Source organism: Aphis gossypii, chromosome 3 (assembly GCF_020184175.1).
Source record: "Aphis gossypii isolate Hap1 chromosome 3, ASM2018417v2, whole genome shotgun sequence".
Classification (NCBI taxonomy): Eukaryota; Metazoa; Arthropoda; class Insecta; order Hemiptera; family Aphididae; genus Aphis; species Aphis gossypii.
In genome coordinates this window covers 37,705,928-37,729,115 of record NC_065532.1, presented here as the reverse complement: position 1 = coordinate 37,729,115, position 23,188 = coordinate 37,705,928, and the positions used below count along the sequence as shown (strand labels likewise).

The 23,188-nt window shown below is 35.5% G+C and overlaps 1 protein-coding gene across 1 annotated transcript in view; it reads left to right on the top strand.

Moving 5' to 3' along the window:
• The first annotated feature begins 321 nt into the window (after positions 1-321).
• The window catches only part of LOC114132403 (zinc finger protein ZIC 4-like), a 39,982-nt gene continuing 17,115 nt past the window's right edge, over positions 322-23,188 (top strand). The window contains exon 1 of the mRNA XM_050203183.1: positions 322-1,756. Coding sequence (XP_050059140.1) covers positions 928-1,756 — 829 coding nt within the window. The 5' untranslated portion in view covers positions 322-927. The remainder of the gene's footprint in view (positions 1,757-23,188) is intronic.

The following is a 23,188-nucleotide window of genomic DNA, read 5'->3' as shown; positions in this document are numbered from 1 at the left end:
GCGCGCGCGCATTATCTCATCATTTTATATATCATTATTATTATTATTATTATATACCGCGACCGCGGTATACGCGCCATCGGCGGTAGTCGGGTAGGTATGGGCAGTGAGTTGTTGTTGTAGGCATCCTGCGCGTAACGAGTGGGAGCGAGCGAGCTGGAGAGAGTGAAAACTCGGTCGCCACCGCGGCCCGTCGACGACTACCGGAGCGACGCGCGCGCGCCTCGGACCGCCGGCCCCGCACGTCCACCCATTGGCCGGGCCCGCGTTAGGTGGGTGGAGCCCCGGTGGCCGCGAGGCGCGCACGACCCGGTCTGTTTACCCGCTGCGTCAGTCACGCCGTGGAGCCACTCGGCGTTCAACAACCCGCTGCGAATACCCCGACCGACCGACCGTGGACGCTCGCGCCCGTTCTCGAGTGAAATAATAATATTATATATTACAATAACGACGATTATAGTGTGCGATTTTTTTGGTTTTTATTTCGTTTTTTTATTTTAAATTTTCGTTCGTTTCAAATTTTTCTATTTCCGGTGCATCCGAATTTTCGCGAGTGATATCAGCTAAATAGTGCCGCTTCGACCGACGTCGCAAAAATTTAAAAAAAATTTCATCTCTCGTCGTCGCGTCGACATGCGATCCGTCCGCGCGCGCCCGCCGCAGTTATGACGTTATAATATATATCGCATAGTTACATTCGCCGTTGTGTCTTTTCGCCGTATATCATTCCTCGTCCCTCGCGACTTTCGCCTGCAAAAGACGCCGCGACACCGGTACAGACGTATTATCGTACTTTATAATAATATCTTATCATTAAATACTCGTATATACATACGAGACGCGTTCTATCATCGTGATATCACATCGTTATTTTAACATAATACATAACATCCGAGGGTGTGGACGCGCGTAAATGACTACCGCGTTATGTTAAACCCGTTTATGGACAACGCGCCTCTGGTCAACGGCATGGGCGTCAAGGTCGAGGAAGACTATATGGCCGCTTCCCAGGACCACTATCATCAGATGCACTACGGACAGCAGCAGGCGTCGGCGGCACAACCGCCGCCACCGCCGCCGCCGCCGCCGCACCATCCGGGCTATCCGGGGCCCAGGGACTTTTTGCACATCCGCCGGGACGTGGCCGACTACCACCACCACGGCCATCACCACCACCATCACCATCACCAGCACGGCGGCGACCATCACATGAGCGGTCTGTACCCGGCGGCCGTGCACCACGACCTGCAGCTGCACCACGGACAGGCGTATCCGCCGCCGCCGCCGCCGCATCAGGCGCAGCCGCCGCCGCCGCTTCAGACGTCCGCGTCCGTGCACCGGCACAACGATTACGGCGGCCAGGACCCGTACGGCGGCGGCGCCGGTCACCCGGGCGGCGCGTTTTACCGGTACATGCGACACGGCCCGGTGGCGGCCGCCGCGCTCAAGGACATGTCGTGCCTGTGGATCGACAAGCCCGGTCCGCCGATGCGCACGTGCGGCAAGATGTTCGGTTCGATGCAGGACATTGTGTCGCACATCACCGTCGAGCATGTCGGCGGGCCCGAGTGCACGACGCACGCGTGCTTTTGGCACGGTTGCGAGCGCAAGGGCCGTCCGTTCAAGGCCAAGTACAAGCTGGTCAACCACATCAGGGTGCACACCGGCGAAAAACCGTTCCCGTGCCCGTTCCAGGGGTGTGGCAAGGTGTTTGCCCGCTCGGAGAACCTGAAAATACACAAACGCACTCACACAGGTAAGGCGCAATACGATATTATAATATAGTTAAGTATATTCTAAGCGATTTACAATAAATTATAGTAACCGCAATAGTATTGCAGCTTTCCTTGTCCCACGCTTTTAACAGTATAACAACAATATTATATAATAAACAATAATATTGATAACAACAATATTGGTCATCTGCTGTTTATCAGCTATATCGACTTATTTATCAGTTTCACGTGTACGGCTGGTCAGTGTCGCAGTCTTCGTCTTATACGATTCGTAGATTATTATTATTTCCTGGATCTTTTTCCCACGCTTCGACCACCCCTAAAATTATAAGAGCGCGCGTATTAGATCTGCCATAGACTCGTACACTCGTATAATATTATGCGTCTCCGTCGTTTTTAAAGTTTAGAAAAATGATCTATTTTATTATGAAAGTCTACGTTTTGTTTTAATTATATCACTTTTTAGTGTAACGCTAAAAAAACTATATGGTCTATTTCGCATTCCACTCAGCTAAACATAATATCCGTTTGATATCATAAAAATTACATTTAGATAAGAATAGATGTACCTGAGATATTGCCGTTCTACGCATGATTAAATTATTGCGTCGTTCGTTGAAAAAAAAGTGTTTAATTGCAATGTAGTAGGTACGCTGCTGCTATAAAGTGTGACGCGTGATTTAAGAATTAATAACATATCTTTGAAAGTTAATCGTCTTAATTTATATTAATGGGTAAAATAAATTCGTATTAGCTAATGGTTGCATGAATATTTTAAATATACCAAATCTATAATATAATATATTTTAATTATATTCATAGTTGATTCATTCATAATGATCAATATATTTAACGAGAAGAAATGTACCTATTTTGTAAAACTCAGTATTATTGGTTCATCTTATTGGCAATTTTACAACTCATCAGGGGAAATTTGGAAATTGAAATTCAATAAAATTGATCAATTGTATTTTATAACCAAATTCTATATGTAACTACCAAATCTAATAATAAAAGAATATTTAATGACAACCATAACCACAAGTTAAATAGTTTATAACATTTACTTATACATATTATTATATGCATATCTGAAATATTTTTAATTTTTATAATGTACTAGGTATTATTGAAAAATGCTAATGGCTAAAAAAACAATCCAAAAATTCAATCCAATTTAATTTCTTAGATGACGATCCGTTGTCGTTATTTTACTTTTACTTCATTAAAATTGAAGCGTAATAACTAAAATATAAAATATAAATACCTAACTTAGTCCCGAGAGGGATGTCATTATTCCTCTTTAAGCTCGTCCCTGTTTTATGTGCAGTGTTTTATTGAATATGAATTGTTAATTGTGATTAGCGACTGACTTATGAAAGAACATAAATATTATGAATTAAAATTACCAATTATTATCTATATTGTATAATGTATATAATTAAGTTGTTTCTGTTTAATTAATTTGAAATCATACTTAATTATATCAGTTAACAATTAAAACAATTTAAACTCTATAGGTAGTATACAGTATTAAATCAATTTTGAATATTAAAAACATAATAACACATTAACATCGTACAATTAATGATTTATGATACTCACTACTTATGTCTTATAATAAATTTGGTTTACTGTTTTTTTTTCTTTTTGTATAAATTATTGCCATTTTCTAAAATATCCGAAACAGACATGTATATGTTACGAAACCATAATGAAACAAAGTAATAACACGACAATATTTCATAAACGCCTCTCGGAATAATAATAAAAAAAATACAAACGAAATCCAATGTTCATTTTTTATTGTCTAATGCGCATATACGGGTAAATAAAATATAATAACCGACTGGTTAGGGTGGTTTCATCTCAAGCACCTCTATTGTGAACCACCCTTTTTCTTTTTTTGGACGGCGTCGGCGACGATCCGACTACGACTATTCATTTTCACTATCTTTTTCTGGCGGTACGCGTTCATTATTATTTTATACATATAAATCGTTATTTTATGTTATTTGGATGGACATTTTTGTAATTCCGACAAGTGCCAACCGTTCATTGATCAATAATTCTTGACGATTAAACCCTGTACCATATAAACTACCTTACCACCTATTAACCAGCCGACTCTTGGGGCTAAATGAATTGCCACTGCTGCAGACTCGGGAAACCTCCTGCATAATATTATTATATTATCAAACGCGTTTATCCTCAGCGGAAAAAAAATACATTCAAATAAACTGCCTTTATTATTATTATTTTTTTTTCATTATTATTTATTATAATGTATATATTAATATTATAGGTATACATATTATTACAATGCACTCGGGTAGGTAGGTTAGTTGCCAGCTATAAATATGCATGGTTTCAAAATGGCGCGTACGGTTAACGTATGATTTCAGATCTGGTTGAGAAACGTATATTATTATTAATCGATTTATTTATAGCTGCGGTTTTACGTCTATTCGCGTATGAAAGTTGTACACGTCGTTGTACACCAGTGTTGTTATAATATGCTACCGAAAGATCATAGGTCGTGTTCGTATGTATTCCTACGTGTAGAGCCTGTACCGTGATGCCTTCCGGGCCCGTATCTGACTCGAATAAGCTCTAAAACCTCTAAACGTCACTATACTACGCGGTGTTTTCCCCCTCAGCTTTTTTTTAATCCACTACGATAAACGTATTTTTATAATTAACATCGTACCTACTTCCCCATAATTTTACTATCATCAAAATTTAGAATATTGTTTTTATTATAATTTTTTATTTCACGAATATATAATACTATCGTGATTTAATACCGTAAAAAGTAAACGCATAAATTAGATGTTTATATTTTTTATGTGTACATCGTCGCAACAATGAATTTAAAAAATATATCATATTGAAACATAATTCATTGTTGTCAAAAATATATTTACATATTAAGCACAGTATTCTTATTAATAACTAAAAATGTATGCACTATATATTATGGCTAGTAAACGTAAATTTAGTTTTTTACTTGCATTTAATATACTTATCATTCTTTATATAATAAATATTAATTCGGTTGGTATATCATTTATAATGTTATACCAAAATTTAACTGTCTTTGTTACGCTTATTTATTTATGTTAGAACATTTTAAAAATGATATGTATTAACGTTTTCACCTTGTCTAAAATTATTTGGCTCAGTGGTAAATAAGCGCAAAAAAATAATCAATACCTAATAACTGTTTCAACGGGTTTGGTTGAAAAATTCGAATTTTACTAATAATAGTTATTTAAAAAAAACCCTAAATTATACTTGGCTCTATTATAGAAGTCGTATACGTATATATTTTCTCATCATAAAATATTATTTATTTACAACGCCTATTGGAATTACGCCAAAAATCATTTTATTAATCTACTGCAATGAGAAATGCATATATATATATAATTAAAAAAGCATCGGCATTACTAAATCTTATTGTATAATATTTATTATAAATGTGTTTTCCGTTTCTAAAGAAAAATAAATGAGTATGATATTTGAACTATAATAAAAAGATTGTTCGTAAAGTATATCAACACTAAAACGTATATTTCAATCATAATAACATTTATATAGTGTTCGAGTGTGCTGGACTTAATGTCGTTTTAATGAGAATATTATCTAAAATAAATTATTTGATGGAGATTTGGAAAGGGAGGTTGTTTGAATGTTTTAAGCATAAACATTATATTATTTATAGTTGTAATATCTATTATATCACACATGTATGTTCAAAAATAAAACGTACGCACAGAACCGTCATCGTTCATCGGTCGTCATAAACAAAAAAAAAATAAAATAAGAATAATATATAAACTCGCAAACAACACAACGACGGAATTGCAGCCATAAAATAAACACGCGGGGGCATTATATTAATATTTGCAACATTGTACGTATCGTATTACCCATAATGAAGTATAATAATGTGAGCTTAGTAGCTGAACTGTAAATCCCATCTCAAACACATTAAAATGATATATAATTGAATTCAAACGCAGAGATCTGGATGACTGGACGAGATTATACAATATTATGATTTTGATTTCGGGGCGGCAATAAATATTTCGGGGCAGGATTCGCGTCTTCGGCGAGTAGGTACCTATATATATATATTTACATAGGCGTGCTTAATTGTTGTTATTACGTGCGCACAGATAGGAAATGTATAAACAAACGGTGAGGGGGTGTCGGGGAGGGATGTCATTATTTTAATATTTTATCGAACGAGGACATCTGGAACAGGTTTTTTTTTTTTTATTTTTTTAGGTTGTTCTATAAACAAAATAAATTACACGTTCGCGCATTATGAATGGTACGGAAAAAAAAGAGATGGAAAAAAACTGGTTCTCGCCAAGCATAAATTTCGAAAACCGTTCTCCTACTCCGAGATTGGTAGAAAAATATTATAATGGCCCGATATTATAATAACCCGTACTGTGTAGCCATAAATTTCGTGTTTTTATGTGCCTCAGAAAGTTTCCAGCCCGTTTTAACACATACAACCGCAACACTATATATATATATTAATACACTCAATCATTATATTATATATAGGTACCTATGTGTATACGACGACGATGATGATAATAATAATAATCATACTAAATGATGATGTCCGACGATCAAGACGTCCACACGTAGGGCGACGTTCTTTTTAGCCGTCATATATATATATATTATTACGGTGTGCAGACTTGACTAATTAATAAAAACATTCCCGAGTTCGATAATAATTCTAAAAATTTATAAGAAAAAGTGCAATACAGACGTCATATCACACGTAATAGTGTCGTCGTCGTCGTGGCGTGTCCGGATAAAAAATAAATAAAACCAAAACATAATATGCTCGCAAGTGCTTGGAACAAGTATAGCCTGTTTGTACACAAGTATAACTATGAGCACTGAACGATTTTTATTTTTGTAAATAATATACCATACATGAGATCTTATCAAAATTCGAGTTCTATGTTTCGCGGGGTGTACCTATATAATATTCACGAACAAATACGAATAATACGCACGTAGGCATTTACCTGTTAAGCGTTGAAAATGTTTTTACATTTTAAATGTCCGATACAGTCGTATGATATATTATGTACATCGACGGTATATATAAATATAATAAAATATTAATATGTAGATGGTGTGCATACGAGATTTACGCGCGTGTATACGTAAATATGATTATTTTTTGTGGCGTGTTGGAAATATTATCATTTGACATTTTTGTGGTTGTAAAAAACAGTTTATATCGTTATTATTTTTTAATATATACATTATTATATTATAATAATGTAGTATAGTCACCGCCGTCCGTCGTACTTGTAAACGTTTAAGTATGTTGTACATTAAATTTTTTCTCCTTCGGAAAATATATTTCAATTTTATATACTAATATATAAACGACCATTTCATCCGTTTAATGCGTGTATATAATGTATAAGTAACGGCATTATGGAGTACTCGGCAAATATAAAACGTCATCGCGTTTCATTCATTGCGGCCCTTTTAAGGATATGATGACAAAGTTCAGACGTTATATTATAAATACCCGTACCCGATATCTACTATAGTATCGTACTTACATTATTAGCGTGATGTGTTTGTATAGAAAACGTTGAAAGGACGTTAGACTTTATTGCTTTAAAAAGTACAGTGTGGAATAAAATATCTGCGTATCAAAATTTAGACGACCCTGCAACAGTAAGTATAAATATTAAATACATACGCCAATATATATGGCGCTTACGGTGATTTTATTACGAAGGAGCACGGCTCAATTAAAATATACGGTTATAATATTCGTCAAGTTACATTTGTATGTATGGTTTGCGTACTGCGGTTTTGACGTAAGCCACTCTATATAATCTTCATAGGCTATAACACACGTTACTCGACCTTAGATACTCAGGTACTATTATAATATAGATAGGTACTCATATATATATATATATTAATATATTTAATATATGTACAGTGTTGTGGTCGGCGCATTACATATTTTATTGTTAACCGTTGCGGTTGCGATTAGGTATATAAAAACGAATGAGAAAAAAAAGTCGAGGCCAAGTGTGCGCAGCAAAATACATATTGTTATATTTTCGGTTTTATTTGCACCCCCAAAGCGTGCGTTCCGTCCGCCCCACCACAGCTGAAACCCAATCGTGATGATGATGGTATATATTGGATGCAAACTTTTTTTTTTAATAATAATCTACCGGGGAAGTCCTTGAAAAAAACATGGCCGATAATTTTTTGAACGTATTAAAAAAATGCAACGACAATATAATACATCATAGACCAGATAAATCCTATATAATATTATGCGCGGTTCACCCCATCCACGAACGCGTACGTGTTCCGCGAACGGGTTGAACAGACAATGACAATATATATATTATTATTATTATATTAAATGCGTGCGCGCATGTGACAATGTGTATAATATACATACATAACAATATCGTTTATAGTGACGGGGTGAATATATATATATATGTATACGGCCAAGTCCAGAGCGCGCGGCAGCAAAAGGCCGGCGGCGGCGCGGGCATTAAGAATTACTAATGAGACGGAAACGGCGGCGGCGAGGCGGCGGCTGCACGCCGAGGGTTTGTCCTACATAATATTATATACATAGGTATATAATACATATAGTGGGTATGCACGGTTTAAACCGACGTATACCAGAGTATAACAACCGCGAATTACGCCCCTGAAGCCTGCAGGACCCTCGGTATACGTCTATACATGTATATATAGGTTATATTATACGCGCATTCATAATATAATAATAATATACACGTCTTGCACCCACCAAACTCTATATATACTACCAAATATCGTACTTATACTACCCCATGGCGCAAAATGCCCACCGACGCTTTCGTTTGTGTCCTTTCGACACACACACACACACACACACACAACTATTGATATACATGTATATAATATAAATGCGTTCACTTTTGGTCTCTCTCCCCTCTTCCGCACCCTCTCTCACTCGGTCTCTCACTATACCTCGACCGTCGCAGTGTTTATTAACGGTCGAACATTATTATTACATTTCGATAACCGCATACTACGCATATATATATATATATACATAGGATATCTTCCCCACGATAAGTCTATGGGCTTATACATGTATACGGACCGTTTCGTCCAGCGCAGGTCGTGTATATTATAATATTATCGCGAGAGAGAATAGGGACGACCGACAATATATATTCCGCTCGGACCTAAACGTACGAAGCATTTCTGTAAGATAAATGTGTAATAGTGTCGCGTCGTATATACGGTATACCAATATATAAGTATAATATATATATATAATATACATAGGATATCTTCCCCACGATAAGTCTATGGGCTTATACATGTATACGGACCGTTTCGTCCAGCGCAGGTCGTGTATATTATAATATTATCGCGAGAGAGAATAGGGACGACCGACAATATATATTCCGCTCGGACCTAAACGTACGAAGCATTTCTGTAAGATAAATGTGTAATAGTGTCGCGTCGTATATACGGTATACCAATATATAAGTATAATATATATATATATATATAATGTTAGGTCGAGACATTTTATGAGCTATGTGGTATGTATTAACCCAAGCTATGTACATAACGATTAATGAAATATTATATAGGTATTATGTTATTATTATTATTTGTACAGCAAAATATAATATGATTTTATTATTATTATTATTATTATTATTATTTTTTTTATATTTACGTTTAGGTGTACACAAATTTATAACAGATAAAACATCATAATTTAATAGCTGTATATGTTCTTATGTTTATTCATTTTTTAAATTGTAATATATATGTATGCCTACCATACGCGCGGGTATATAATATAATATGTGCTCGCATTCTCGATCATGTAAAATTATGCTATTCTCAAACGTATCAAATTTGAAACTGGTTTTGATTTTATGTTTTTTAAATTATTGCTCCGGCACGAAACAGTTAATTTTATAATGTACTGTGTTAAACCCATTATAACGTAATAAAGTCGAGACCCGAGACATACAAATTAAATACAATTATAATTTTATAAGCAATCAAATGTTTTATACAAATGTCGAGTTGTCTTCATAATAAGTCTTAAGAAATGAAATTGATCTTATATTTTTATATTAACTAAAAATATAGGTAGATAAAACTATAAAAGCTAAAAAAAAAAGGAAAAACTAATTCATTGTTTATAATTTATGATCATTGGTGCGTGTAGGTATAAGTTAGAATATTATATATCTTTACGTATACCTATTAAAGTATAAAACTGTACGACTTATTTTAAATACGTATCTGTCATCCTTTCAACTCGATAACCGGAAATCGCAATTAATAATTTAATTTACATAACATAAGTACATATTTTATATACCTGTAGAACATTAGTGTTAATATACTTTTGTTTTACTACTTCTTAAACAGAAACTGCAAAACAAATCCCTGTAAATTTATAATTAATTGATAATGGATAGGATTTGATAGACTCGCATAAAACCCATACACGAAATTGCGTGTAAAATTAAAACAGCGGTCAGCGACCACCGTCGAGATGCGTCTCAATTACAAAAAAAAAAAATAATAATAATAATAATAATAACCGTCGGTAGCGGCGCCCGGAAGGGGTTTAAAACTGGTGTCGGTCTCTATACGCTCTCGTGTAGTACGCGTATAATAATATACATAACGATTAACGGCCTCGGTTTAATCGTCGTGTATAATTTGTCGCGATCGCGTCGATTACAGCTCGTCAGCGGACCGCGCGCCGCCCGGACGCGGTGGAGCAGCAGCAGCAGCACATGACGATCTGACAGACTCGGTTTATTATATAGCACGCGCCCGCGTACCCATACACGATGTAAATTAAATACCGTATACCCGGTATCGACCTGGGATAACACGATGTATATATCTATATACATACACTATATATTATAACGTGCAGGAGACGCCCGTGAGTCGAGATCATATACCGTTTATAATATATATATATACCTATATTATATATACATCGCGAGTATCGTCGTCATCGTCGTCGTCGTCGTCGTCATTTGCATACGAGACAATCCCGCGAGTGCGTTGTGTAGATTAAAAAACGAGATATACCACGGCCGCCGCCGCCGCCGCCGCCACCACCCCGAAAACCGCATTCCACAGTTGATGACTTCTGATCTCCTGAAACTGGACGGCTGGGCCGGACGAATGGACCCGATGGATATATATGTATATATAACGCGTATATAATAATATTTTGTGTATATGTATGTATATTATTATTTTAGGTAGACGTATCATTTTATTGTATATATATATATATTTATAATATATGCGCGGTTATACTTGCGCGCGTAGTGGTTAAAAAAACGATATAGGTACACGCGCGTAGGTACATTATATCCGACTGGACGCGTGCGACCGCACACACGCGTATTTGTCACGAGAAACGTTTAAAGTCTAATCTAAATGAAATCTAAAAGATTTAACGAGCCACCATCGCATTATACGTATAGGTATTGTGTTTTGAAACGATACTCGTGTTCTTCTATACGTGTATATATTTTTATTTTTTTTTTATTTGACAAATCGGAATATGAACGACATTCCGTCTCTATATTATTATATAATGTATACAAGATAAAAACAATAATAATATACGTTTACGGCGCCTTCGATTTTTTTTTCAACAGCTACCACTGTATAGTCACTTGGTATTATAATGATATATGCTGTGTATTTGGCGCGTCAAAAAAGCGCAAACCGGCATATTTCATAGATTTTCAACGATTATCGATGATAAAATACGCGCGTGGTCACAAAATATTAACCGCAGTTTAGCGTTAGATTTACGTCAATAATATATACGTGACCGGGTGAAATCAATAGACCGCGAAATACATTTTAGACAGAATTTACTTCCTAACCTTTAGTTCCGATCGATTTAACCGTGCGAGTCCGTTCGTGCACATCCAATATTATTAATATTATTAAATATACGCTTGCGTAATCGATGGGTACTCTATTACATCATCGTACATAAACAAGCATATTAATTTTATTTTACTTATCAAATAATAATGGTATGTCTATACACGGTACATGGTCTGATCGAAATAACAATCGCGCAATATAATATTAATTTATTATTTATATAATATATACCTTATACTGCAGTGAACGGACGTCTCGCTAATAGGTACAGTTACAGAGTTCGTGGCCTATGTATAAATAATTATCATATTTCACATATAATATATAATATATAACAGTATAAAATACGATATAATGTGGGTCAATGTTATATATTATTATTATGGCTGCGGTGCCACCCTTAAGCGGCGGCGGCGTTTACCAGTGGGAGGTACTCGTGTTTAAAAAAAAAAATAGTATTTTCATTCAGACAACGATAATTTGTCTGATCTAATATATTCCCCGTGACAGATGGTATATTATAGCAGCCATGTTAGCGCAGAGATCATCCATTGGCTGTACTGCACACTGTAACTGTTTCCCCGCGACCACCCCTTTATCGATCTTCTCGCGAGTTCCCCTCTTCGTATGCGGATATATATGAGTGTGTTTTTGTGTCTTCCCCTACCGCGCTCACCCGACGACAAACTCATCGCCGTTTCCGTATGTATATATACACTATACGTATATATACGGACGACTGTGTAATAATAATCGCGATGAGGGAAAAAATTGTATACTCGTGTGTGTGTGTGTGTGTGTGTATGGAGAGAGAAAAAACACGCATAGGACAAAGGACCCTCCGATAATCCGAATATAGGTATATACGCGTCTGCAGCCATAATATATACAACATCCCCACTCGAGTACACACAATGTATATACTAGGAATACGCGTATGACGACAGTTTAAAACTTAATCAGGTCCTCCTCTCGACGTCGTCGTATATAATATAATATTCAAAAGATACAGAATATAATACGTAGATGCATTAGGTATATAAAGTTTTGCTTTATATAATAATATTATGTTAAATAATTTACTGCGATTCAGAGCTTATAATGTGTAACATATATAGGTACTCTGCAAACATCGAACTTTATGCGATTTTTTACGATACTATTATTACTTCGAAAATGTATTTACCCAAATTTGAAAATTTGTAGGATGTTAAATACAATATAACTCACAGCGATGGGTATAGGATATAGCTGGTACCGATGTCTTCCATCAATATTGGTGATTTCGATTTTTCTGATTCCCCGATATTATATCGACGTATAATAATTACTACGATAAATAATAATGTATGTTTTCGGTCGCTGGTAAATCCGCCGGAGCGTAGAGATGATGATAATATAACAACGTGATCCGCGTGATAATTAGGGGGCGTACTACTGTATACACGCGGTACACCGTGTAACATGGATTTTCTTTTCACCCTTGGCGTTTTGTCAGCTTCACTGATCCCGTATAAAAGCCTTTAAATCCCAGTTTTCAATATTAAATCGGGCTTATACCCTGAAGTAGATACACACACACACATACACACATGCGTGCACAAACATACGTCACAACACCACCGTTCTTGCCTCTGTGTCTGTATCCTATGTATAATATTATGTGTTCTGCAACAGAACACATAATATAATACTGCAAGGCTTCCAGTGGAACGACAATATAATATTATGTACCTACGCATAGCAGTGACGACGGTGATAATAATAATGAACCATGATTTTACGGTCGTTAGACTCACAAAAACTGAATCGCAAGATCGCCGTGGAACCAATATTTATACATATATAATATATATTATGTTACAGTAAAAATATAACGTTATTTTCTAGTAAATAAAAATAGTTAGCTATCAACCTATAGTACTTATCGTGGTTTATTATTTTTTGGGTTTGATTATCGAAAATGTTCTCATAATGTTATCTTATTATCTTAATAACTATACCAGATAGTATTACAGCCGCTATAGACGGAACCACGAACTGATATATCTAATATCTACTATAGGTTAGTCTTGTCTAACTATGACCACAATTAGTTATGTTTGTAAATAAGCTTAGTGGTGTTTAGTACTTAATTGTAGATAATATTGTTGTTATTCGTTCGCATATAGGATCGACATCATTGTATTTTTGTTATATGTTAAAAATTAAAATATTTGTAAGGTATCATGTTAATTTTCTTTAAATTGTATTATTAATACAATTAGGTATGAAATGGAAAATAAATTTAACAATATTATATCTGATATAATTAATAAAAATAAGTGTATAATGAAAAATGCAACACCTGTAGAGTCTTTGGGAAATTGTGCAATTTAAATTTTCATAATTTATTATCACGTTAAAATAAATAATTATAATACAAAAACTCTAACACAATTTACTAATATTTTTTGGAATGAACGTAAATCCTAAGTAGTTGAAATTATAAAACTAGTGAAGTATTCATTATTATCTCTATTTAAGTTAATTAAGTAGTCATATAAACTTTCCCCTATATTAAACTTTTATTGAAACATTATTTTACTATTTAAAGAAGCAAAAGTTTTGAATTTTGTTTGACTCACGATTTATGCATTATTACGTTAGGTATCTTGAATATAAGATAACATAGATTACGTCTTATGATTCATCCGCGTTGTTATAATATCCAAGCGATAATATTTATTATTTTGATTTAAAAGTGTTTCCAGGCTAAACATGAACAACTTCGTCACGTGCGCGGAAATAAACTATTATACGTTCCTCCTTCATTAATATTATTGAAATAATAGCAAGTGTTTGCTTAACACTTGCTTTATATTACTTAATACGTATACATAATATTCTCTCTTTTATATTTCACATATTTACGTCCTCAAGTACTGTTTTGAAAACGTCTAACAAATATTAAGAGCGTTGTATTGTTCGTTTCAATTAATAGTACCTCTGAGCTGAATTTCAATTGACAAGTCCCCTGTTAACTCTTAACTTGAAATTCGAGTATTAATTTAATTGTAAGCTGAAATACATAATATTATAATACAATATATTATATATATGTATTATTAAATTCTACATCTAAAATAACATGTCGTTGTGAGCTATTATTATATTCAAGATATTATAAAATCTCGAAGAAAACCGTGGTTATCACAAAACAAAACCATTTTTATTACACGTAAATTAGCTAAGTAGCGTTCGAGTTGTGTAAAAGCGTTCATGTGATTTTTAGATTTTATTAATGCGACATAAATTTCTACAAACATTTAATATATATATATATGTAGGTATATGTATATAATTGTTGTAAATTAAAATTCAAACGACGATCTTTTACGTGAAAGACGACATAACAATAAAATTAGTGAAGAAGTTCTGGTCGACAAGTACCTAACTATAATTCCACTACACTATAGCATAGTAATTTAATATCTTAATAATACCAGCGCTTTGAAATAAAACCACCGTTGTGAGATTATTTGTTTTTTTTTCAAAAGCACTCGAAATTACGGAAAAGCACAATAAATAAAATGAAAAGAGCAAAAGGGGGAGGAAAACAAAAAACTAAAACGAAAACACTCGAGTCTCGCGCCGCAGAACTTCGCACCCACTCCGAACGGGTACAATAAATATTATTATTATAAAGTTGTAAACGGATCTACATCCTACAGAACATCATACCGAAAGGCGGCGACTGCAAAGGTATATAATGCGACAAGCCCCCCTCCCCCTTCGTCACCCCCACCAACCATATACACAAACACACACCTCTTTCCGGACCAATTCACCGTCATTAGCCGTGTGACGTACCACCTCGAAGGGAGAAAAATCGAGTCGAGGGGTTTCCTGTAAATATTTACAGAGCTCCCGAGTGTTTCACCCGACACCAATGCGCGAACACATACCTACATGTGCGTGTGTTAGTAGGTAGTAGTGGTAAATCCGTCTTTTGTCGAGGAAAATACACACTCGCGACCAGTCAAGAGAGCCTTCACGAGCACGCACTCAGGTAATACCTATATATACAGTCACAATGAAGTGCCAAGTGACCGATTCCGCAGTGTATTTCTTTCCATTCCAGTGAATATTTATATTATTCGCGTATTACAAAATATATACAGCAGCAGCAGCACCGCCGCCACCGCCTCCGCCTCCACCACCATCACTATAATATGTATTATTGTTATCATTATATTGTTGTGCGGCTGCGGCTTCTTTGTGGCATTTGGGTGCGCGGACAGCGTGGACCGGAGCCGGGTGCGTTTAAAAAAATAATAATAATATAATGCCAACAGTATATAAAGAAAGGTTCGTCCGTCAGCCGCGCCCCGAGTTGGCGGTACCCGCGGGTCGGTGGTTATTCGTCTCGGCAGACGTTCGGTCGCCGCTAGTGAAAGAGTTGACAATCGAGTCGCGGCGTGTGTACGTTTCAGACGGCTTATCGGCATGCGAAAACCCTTTCGCTGCCGCTTTCCGGGAACCAAACATTGTGCGGACATCAAAAACATACAGTAAATATTATATTGTAATATTATTGTTGTCGACATATAATCATAATCGTTATTATGCTACATATATGCATATAATAATATATAATCGTCAAACGGCCGAAAGACTGCAGTGTCACACTCTCATGCCGTTTCTTATTATTCATTATTTTCAATAATCTTCGACGTCTCTGCAGTATGTGATTTTACTTTGTTATAGTATTATGTGAACGCTGCAGCGCGTTCTACGACGAATCTGTGTGAGAGTATTGTTCGCGCCGCTGATTTCGGCGAGATACGCGTTTCCGGATGCGTTCGCGGCAAGAGATTTCCGTCTTTTAAGTGCGTGTTTCGAAATTGAATCGTATACCATGATTATCGTTATTTAATATATATTATTATAAATGTCCGCGCGTGATAATTGATTTTTAAACCGCTTCATCCAGCAGCTCCGCCCGTAGGCGTTTCTCGTTTAGAGGTCTGCAGCAACAGCGTCGGTAATAGGTATATCGTATAATAATATAATTTGTACGCGCGCGCGCGCCGACACGACTCGCTATATATACTTAACGTACGTATAACGCACCACCGGTCCACCCTTAGGGGCCAATAAGTGTACTGCCGCGGCCCAGAACAAACGATACATCACAGGGCAATTAGGCTAATTTGTGAGAAAACAACGAAACGTGAATAAGAAGGCGTACATAACATAAAAATGTATACATATTACTGTAGGTATAATATTATATTATTATACGCGCGTTGTGTGCACGGGCCACGGAGGGGTTATGCGATGATCGTATAACGGCCTAAGGGTATTTATAAACAGCACCCGACACTTGTTTATTATACTGTACGTATGTGCTCCCGATAAGGCTTCTTCATTTTTTAATATTTTTTTTTCACTTTTCTGCTTCCCTGGGTGCTGGCGAATGCACCCGAGGCGATGGGCGTTTGATTTTAACCGCGGTAAATCTGACTAATAAATTTGTGTACGTGTTAATTAAATTTTTATCGCGTTTTTTTTTTCATTCATTCATTCTCCTGTTACCGAACATATTATTTTATGTATAGATATTTTTCTATTATTAGTAGTAATTTTTTATTATTGCAATATTATTATTTATGAACTCTGTAAGAATCGTACAGTTATTGCCAAACTTACACCGTACGTTATGATGTGCGTTCCTGCAGTATTATAGGAAAATTAGTTTAAAAATGATCCATTATTAGTTTTAATACACGTCAATATTCCATTGATAATATGCATGTAAATCGGTTTACTATTATAGCAATAACTACTCAACAAAAAATTTAAAAATACACGTTAAGCAGTAGGTACTTCCTTTTATAAATAATTGCACTGTTCTCCTCGATGACCAAAAACAATTTTCAAAACGGAGTTGAATCGAAATATTTAGAGTTTACTCATCCAAAATGACTTATTCCTATATTTTTCTTTGTGTAATTCGAAACATAGCGTGTACATGTTATTTTAGCTTGCCGTTCTTGAAGGTGGCACGAGCCACAGATAAACAAACATTCGTGTCTCGTCTCGAAACCGTTGACTGTTTTTGGACGTGTCGCAGCAGATGTTTGTTGTTTGGCTTTACACGAACTCGATAGTTCGCGGGTGGTTCATTGCGGTCCCCTTGTTATCGATCAACTCTTCGATACAGGGTCAGAACACCATATTATTTAAATCGTAGTTTGAAAACACGGTCTACACGGTTATTATTGGCTCGTTTATAGGATTTTCGAGGGAAACAAAATCGATCAATCTCTAATAAACAATCTGTTCCGATGTCTTTATTCGTGATAATATGTTTACATATAACACTCAAACACTACATTAAAACTAAATATATATTATATATAATATATTAATCAACTAGGGTATAAGGGTTGCCGATTTCAAGTACAAAACGTACATTTAATGGTAAATGTTGGAAATTTATATTTATTACATCATAAAATCGTTTTTATGGCTACAATAGTAATGTCATTCTCAGTAATTTTCACTGCACTGCCTGAATTCGTTTGTAAATAAAAAGGGGTCCCTCCTACGTAGAGATTATTTGTGCATTAAAACTGAATTATTTAATTTTTTAAATAAACATATAATTATTATATTACCGAGGGAAAGATAATATTTTATTATATAGTTTAAAATACTTTTATTAGAAACAGATGCTTTTTGACGATATAACAAACTTTTAATATTATGGTTAATGTGATCTTATAGAAAAACTATATAGGTAAAACGTGAAAAAAAATTAAGATACATAAATTATTGTTTTTTATTTTAATATGCGTTATCTGTGCCTAAATGCACCTCAATAAATTAAAATATTGTAAGTCGTCATACGCGGTGAACGATTTTTATTTCTTAACCCATAAATATTATTATTTTGTAAAACACATACATTTTAAATCAGATTTTCAATCCTGTTTGTCATTTCTAATTATAAAATTAAAATATAGGTATTTTAATCATATAATAAAGTTGTTTATCTATATAACTTCTTATAATATAATATAGTTGATAATTATCATTATCAGATTATGCATATTAGACAGTAGTCGTTGCGTTTCATAGCATTATCTTTTATTCAATTTCTTTCCCCGCGTAATAAATATTTATATTTATACATAATTAATTCTGTAAACCTTGCCAATAATGTTAAACACCACACCGATAATAAACTTCAAACGCGTTTTTAATTATTATTAATACACTTATTAGACGGGTATTTTGCGAATAACTTAAAAAATAAAATAAAAGTAGTCATATAAACTTACTACACTTAGAAAGACAGAAAAGATCTGATAACTAACTAGATTTGATAACGTAGCGGTAATAAAACATTCTACACCGAATTAAATAAACAACGACATAGAGGTATGAAGTCGTAAATCTTCCGACCCGACTCCCTGTACTAAATATACTAAATACTAAATACCTACCATTTAACTCGTATATTTAAATAGTTTGAAAAAACCGTCCCACAATGCAACATTTGCCATAATTTTAGCAATTTTCTAATTTCATTTTGCACCTATTGTATTTTGTATTATATTTACGACTAAGAAAAAACCGGTGTACTTGGATAAACAGATTTTCGCGCACTTGTGCCCGACCTAAACAATATAATATATTATAATATAACTATTATACAAGTTACGTAATAGTATTGAACGTCGTGGCGAATTAATGCGCGGTCGGTACACTCGTGAAGACTTTTCTGCTTCTACCGCAAAATTAGCGTATGATTCGGATCTCAGCAGACGGAAATATTATGACTAGTGGGGAGGCTTGTGATTTCACCCTCGTGCGGTGGAAAAAAAAATAATAAATAGCAACAGAAGAAAACGTTTCTGTTGTGTACGACGGAAGTCGGCGGCGCAAAGAGTACAATAACGAGCGTACATTTATATATATACACGCGCGTATAAACTGCAGTGCATTGCTGCGGGGTAACACAATGGCTGTAGGTAAATAAATCAAACCGGAGTAATTCACGAAAAAAATACTCTTTATTTTTTTTGCTCGAAATCTTTCTTATTTTTTCTCATTCTTTACACATTTTTTTTTTCATACCCCTCTATCAATACACACACATATAGTAAACGTATACACTCGCGCTCACACAATGTAGATTATACAGCTTATGTTACACGCGGCTATTGAAACATCTAAATATATACATATATACGTTTACCTACGCCCAACGATTTACCCGCAAAAACGCCCCGAGAGACCGGAGCAGTAGCAACTGTAGGGATGCAACTCGTGCACGAGATTTCGTATATTTATATTGTTCGTCCGGTGTAACTTCGGTGACGGTATATTTCTATTATCGCAGTATTCATACGAATATTATACTATTCGGCAGCGGTCGTATTTCCAAAAACGAAAAAAATTCATATATAGATACGGCCAACTAAAGAATTTTGTACTGTTGTAGTGGGTGTTGTGTTTTTATTGTATTGTATAATATATAACTATGTTTGAAAACACTTGACGGGGACACCGCTACGCCCGCGAGACGTCTCGTCACCACATCCTTTCTCGAGGATCGGATCGCGAATTCCCGCTGCAGGATTTCATTGAAAAACCACTCTATTCAGTCTACTCATTCTTTTTCCGGGCAAAATATTGTTGAGCACAAAGAAACACGAAATTCGAGTTGAGCGGCTTAATCGCCTTTTTTTCTGTTAAACAGCTCCGTCGAGGAACGATAGTACCGGTGTGATGCGTAGTAATACAACAATACATACCATCATTGGTACAACGAAAGATTGGAGTTAATGAATATTATTGTACAACGCGGTTTCTCTGCAGCTATAAGAGCTGATATGTTTCTTTCGCGTTCAGATTATCCAAATTAGTCGATTTATATTATAATAGAGCGTACACATGCCCGAATGCGATGGGCAGGTCGTAATTATTTATTTTCGATTTTTTTTTTTCTCCAAAATTTGAAATCCTATTACGGAAACGATCGTATAGCGTGATTATATTATATACGCGTAGTCACATAGGCGACGGTGTACACGGCATGGTGGGAGAGAGGCGAGGGGTACACGTGTGAGATATATATATGAGAAATGACCGCGAACGCAATAAATAATATAATATTATGTGTACACCGCGTGCGTGTTTCGTGTATATATGGGCAGATACACGGGCTGCTGCAGCAGTTCACCACTATATCGAGTCCGGCTCTGTTCACGACGATGATTTATACGCGGACACCGCTCGCGCATACAATAATAATAATAATAATACACACGTGTATATATATGTATATTATGTGCACATATATATATATATAAGTACGAGCGATAGAATTTTGACGCGGGTGGGGCGTGGGGGGATGGCTATACGTAATTAATTATCGGAGGAAAAAAATAAAAACGAAAATAAAACTGTATGTAAGTATATATATACGACCGATCATGACTTTACGGTATGTGCTCACACACACACACACACACACATACGCAAGCGAGCGCAGACGATTCTGTGGATTGTATATGAAATATAAACGTTACTAGTTTTTATTGCCCTTTGTTTTCGTATACATATGATTACATTATAATAATATCGAGTTCGTTGCGATATTTTCGACCGTCTACTAATATACGTCACCTGGATAGCGATTTCCGCGTCAATATCCGAACAACCTTCCGTCGTAATCGCGCGAGGTCGTTGGCACTATTTTTTTTTGATAACATAGCGTATCGCTTTATATGAAAACGTAAATTTTAATTGCGGGACAATAATAATATTTTCGATAGGTCGTGTACTGGTGCCGTTCGGTAAATGTACATTGAGTTATTGAAATTTAAAGTAAAAAACGTAAAATGTGAACCGTCTGCGCGATACCAGGTATGGCATAATCATGTAAAAATATAAAATAACAGTACCTATAAAATATAAACAGAATGATATTGCTAGGATTACTATTATACGACGCATGCCTTCGCTTACCGCAACGACGACACAAGCGTGTGAAACGATTTTCATTCACCGCAGTCCAAGAAATGTCATCACCGCGTATGCGAGCTGACCTGTGAACCCGAAGTCTCCAGACGTATAATAAATTATGATATTAATACATGCCTACTATCGTAAAAGTATGTTGAGCATATAACATATATATTCTATTTTCAATTTCATTCAGTATAATAATATAGTCTCTCGTCCTCGACCAAACGTTTAAAAATCAGCGTTAACTAAATGAAAACGCGTCTGATTTTGTATATTATTTGACATTTTGAAATTTAGGACGATGATAAAGATATTGCTGATAGTAAAAATTACTATTGTCCGGGCGATTAAATAATGTAAAGAAAATAAGCGATGGAACGTCGGCGCTTCGGTAGCGCGGTCCCAGCTGGTTCCGGTCATGAAATTCCTCACGAACGCTTCGGCGATGCGTGTTGTCCCCATAAAACACAATATTATAATAACGATATTATTAATGATAATACCTACCTACTATTCGTTTGGAAAATAATACCATTTTCTTCTCTCTGCCGTCGTCGTTGTCGCATTCGTCGTCGTCCGGCGTGTACGTATAGTGGATATTAATTATGCGCGTGTCAACCGGCAGCGCATTAACATATTTCACGGTGTAACAGGAGCCAAAACGAGATCTCGAAAATGATATACCAACTGCAGCATTGGCGTGGTACGTATATAATAATATAATGTATATTATTATTATATATGTGTACACGACGAAGAGTTTTCCATATTATATAATTTTACACGGCGCTGCACTTGTTGTTACGGTTCAATGGTGACAACGTAATGGCCGGACATTATTGTCGTTGCGTGTCGCGTTTTATTCAGTTTTTATTGCTATTATTATTACTATTATTATTATTATTATCGTCGTCGTCTTTTCGAACAGTTTTTCCCCGTCCTCGGTCGGCCATATTTATTTAAGTCGTCCGATGCCAGTAACTCACGTCTCTGACGGTATGATATCGTGTACGCGAGCGGTGGCTGAAACTCATTCCGAAAGCGTAATGCGTGTTCTGCTGCATCGGTCCGCATATACGAGTAGCGCTGCGAGAAGGTTTAAAATAAAGCTCGTATCTGCAGTATATAATAATATTATATAAAAAATAATAACAACAATACAACAACTGCTCAGTACACATTTTATAAAATATGTATGTAATATTTTCATTTTTTTTTTCTTTCGAATTACGAGTTTCGATTGCCCGGAATATTTCATTAGGTAAAAAAAGTAATAATATTAAATAAATGTTGAGTGATGAAAAAAATTATTTATAATTTCTATGTAAGAAAAAAATACATCGTAGCCGGCGCATATTCGTCGGGAGACCGGTTTGGTTTAAAATAAATTAAACGGCAATGATTTTTTCCCTCGTCTCTTCAAAGTAAAACTGTGT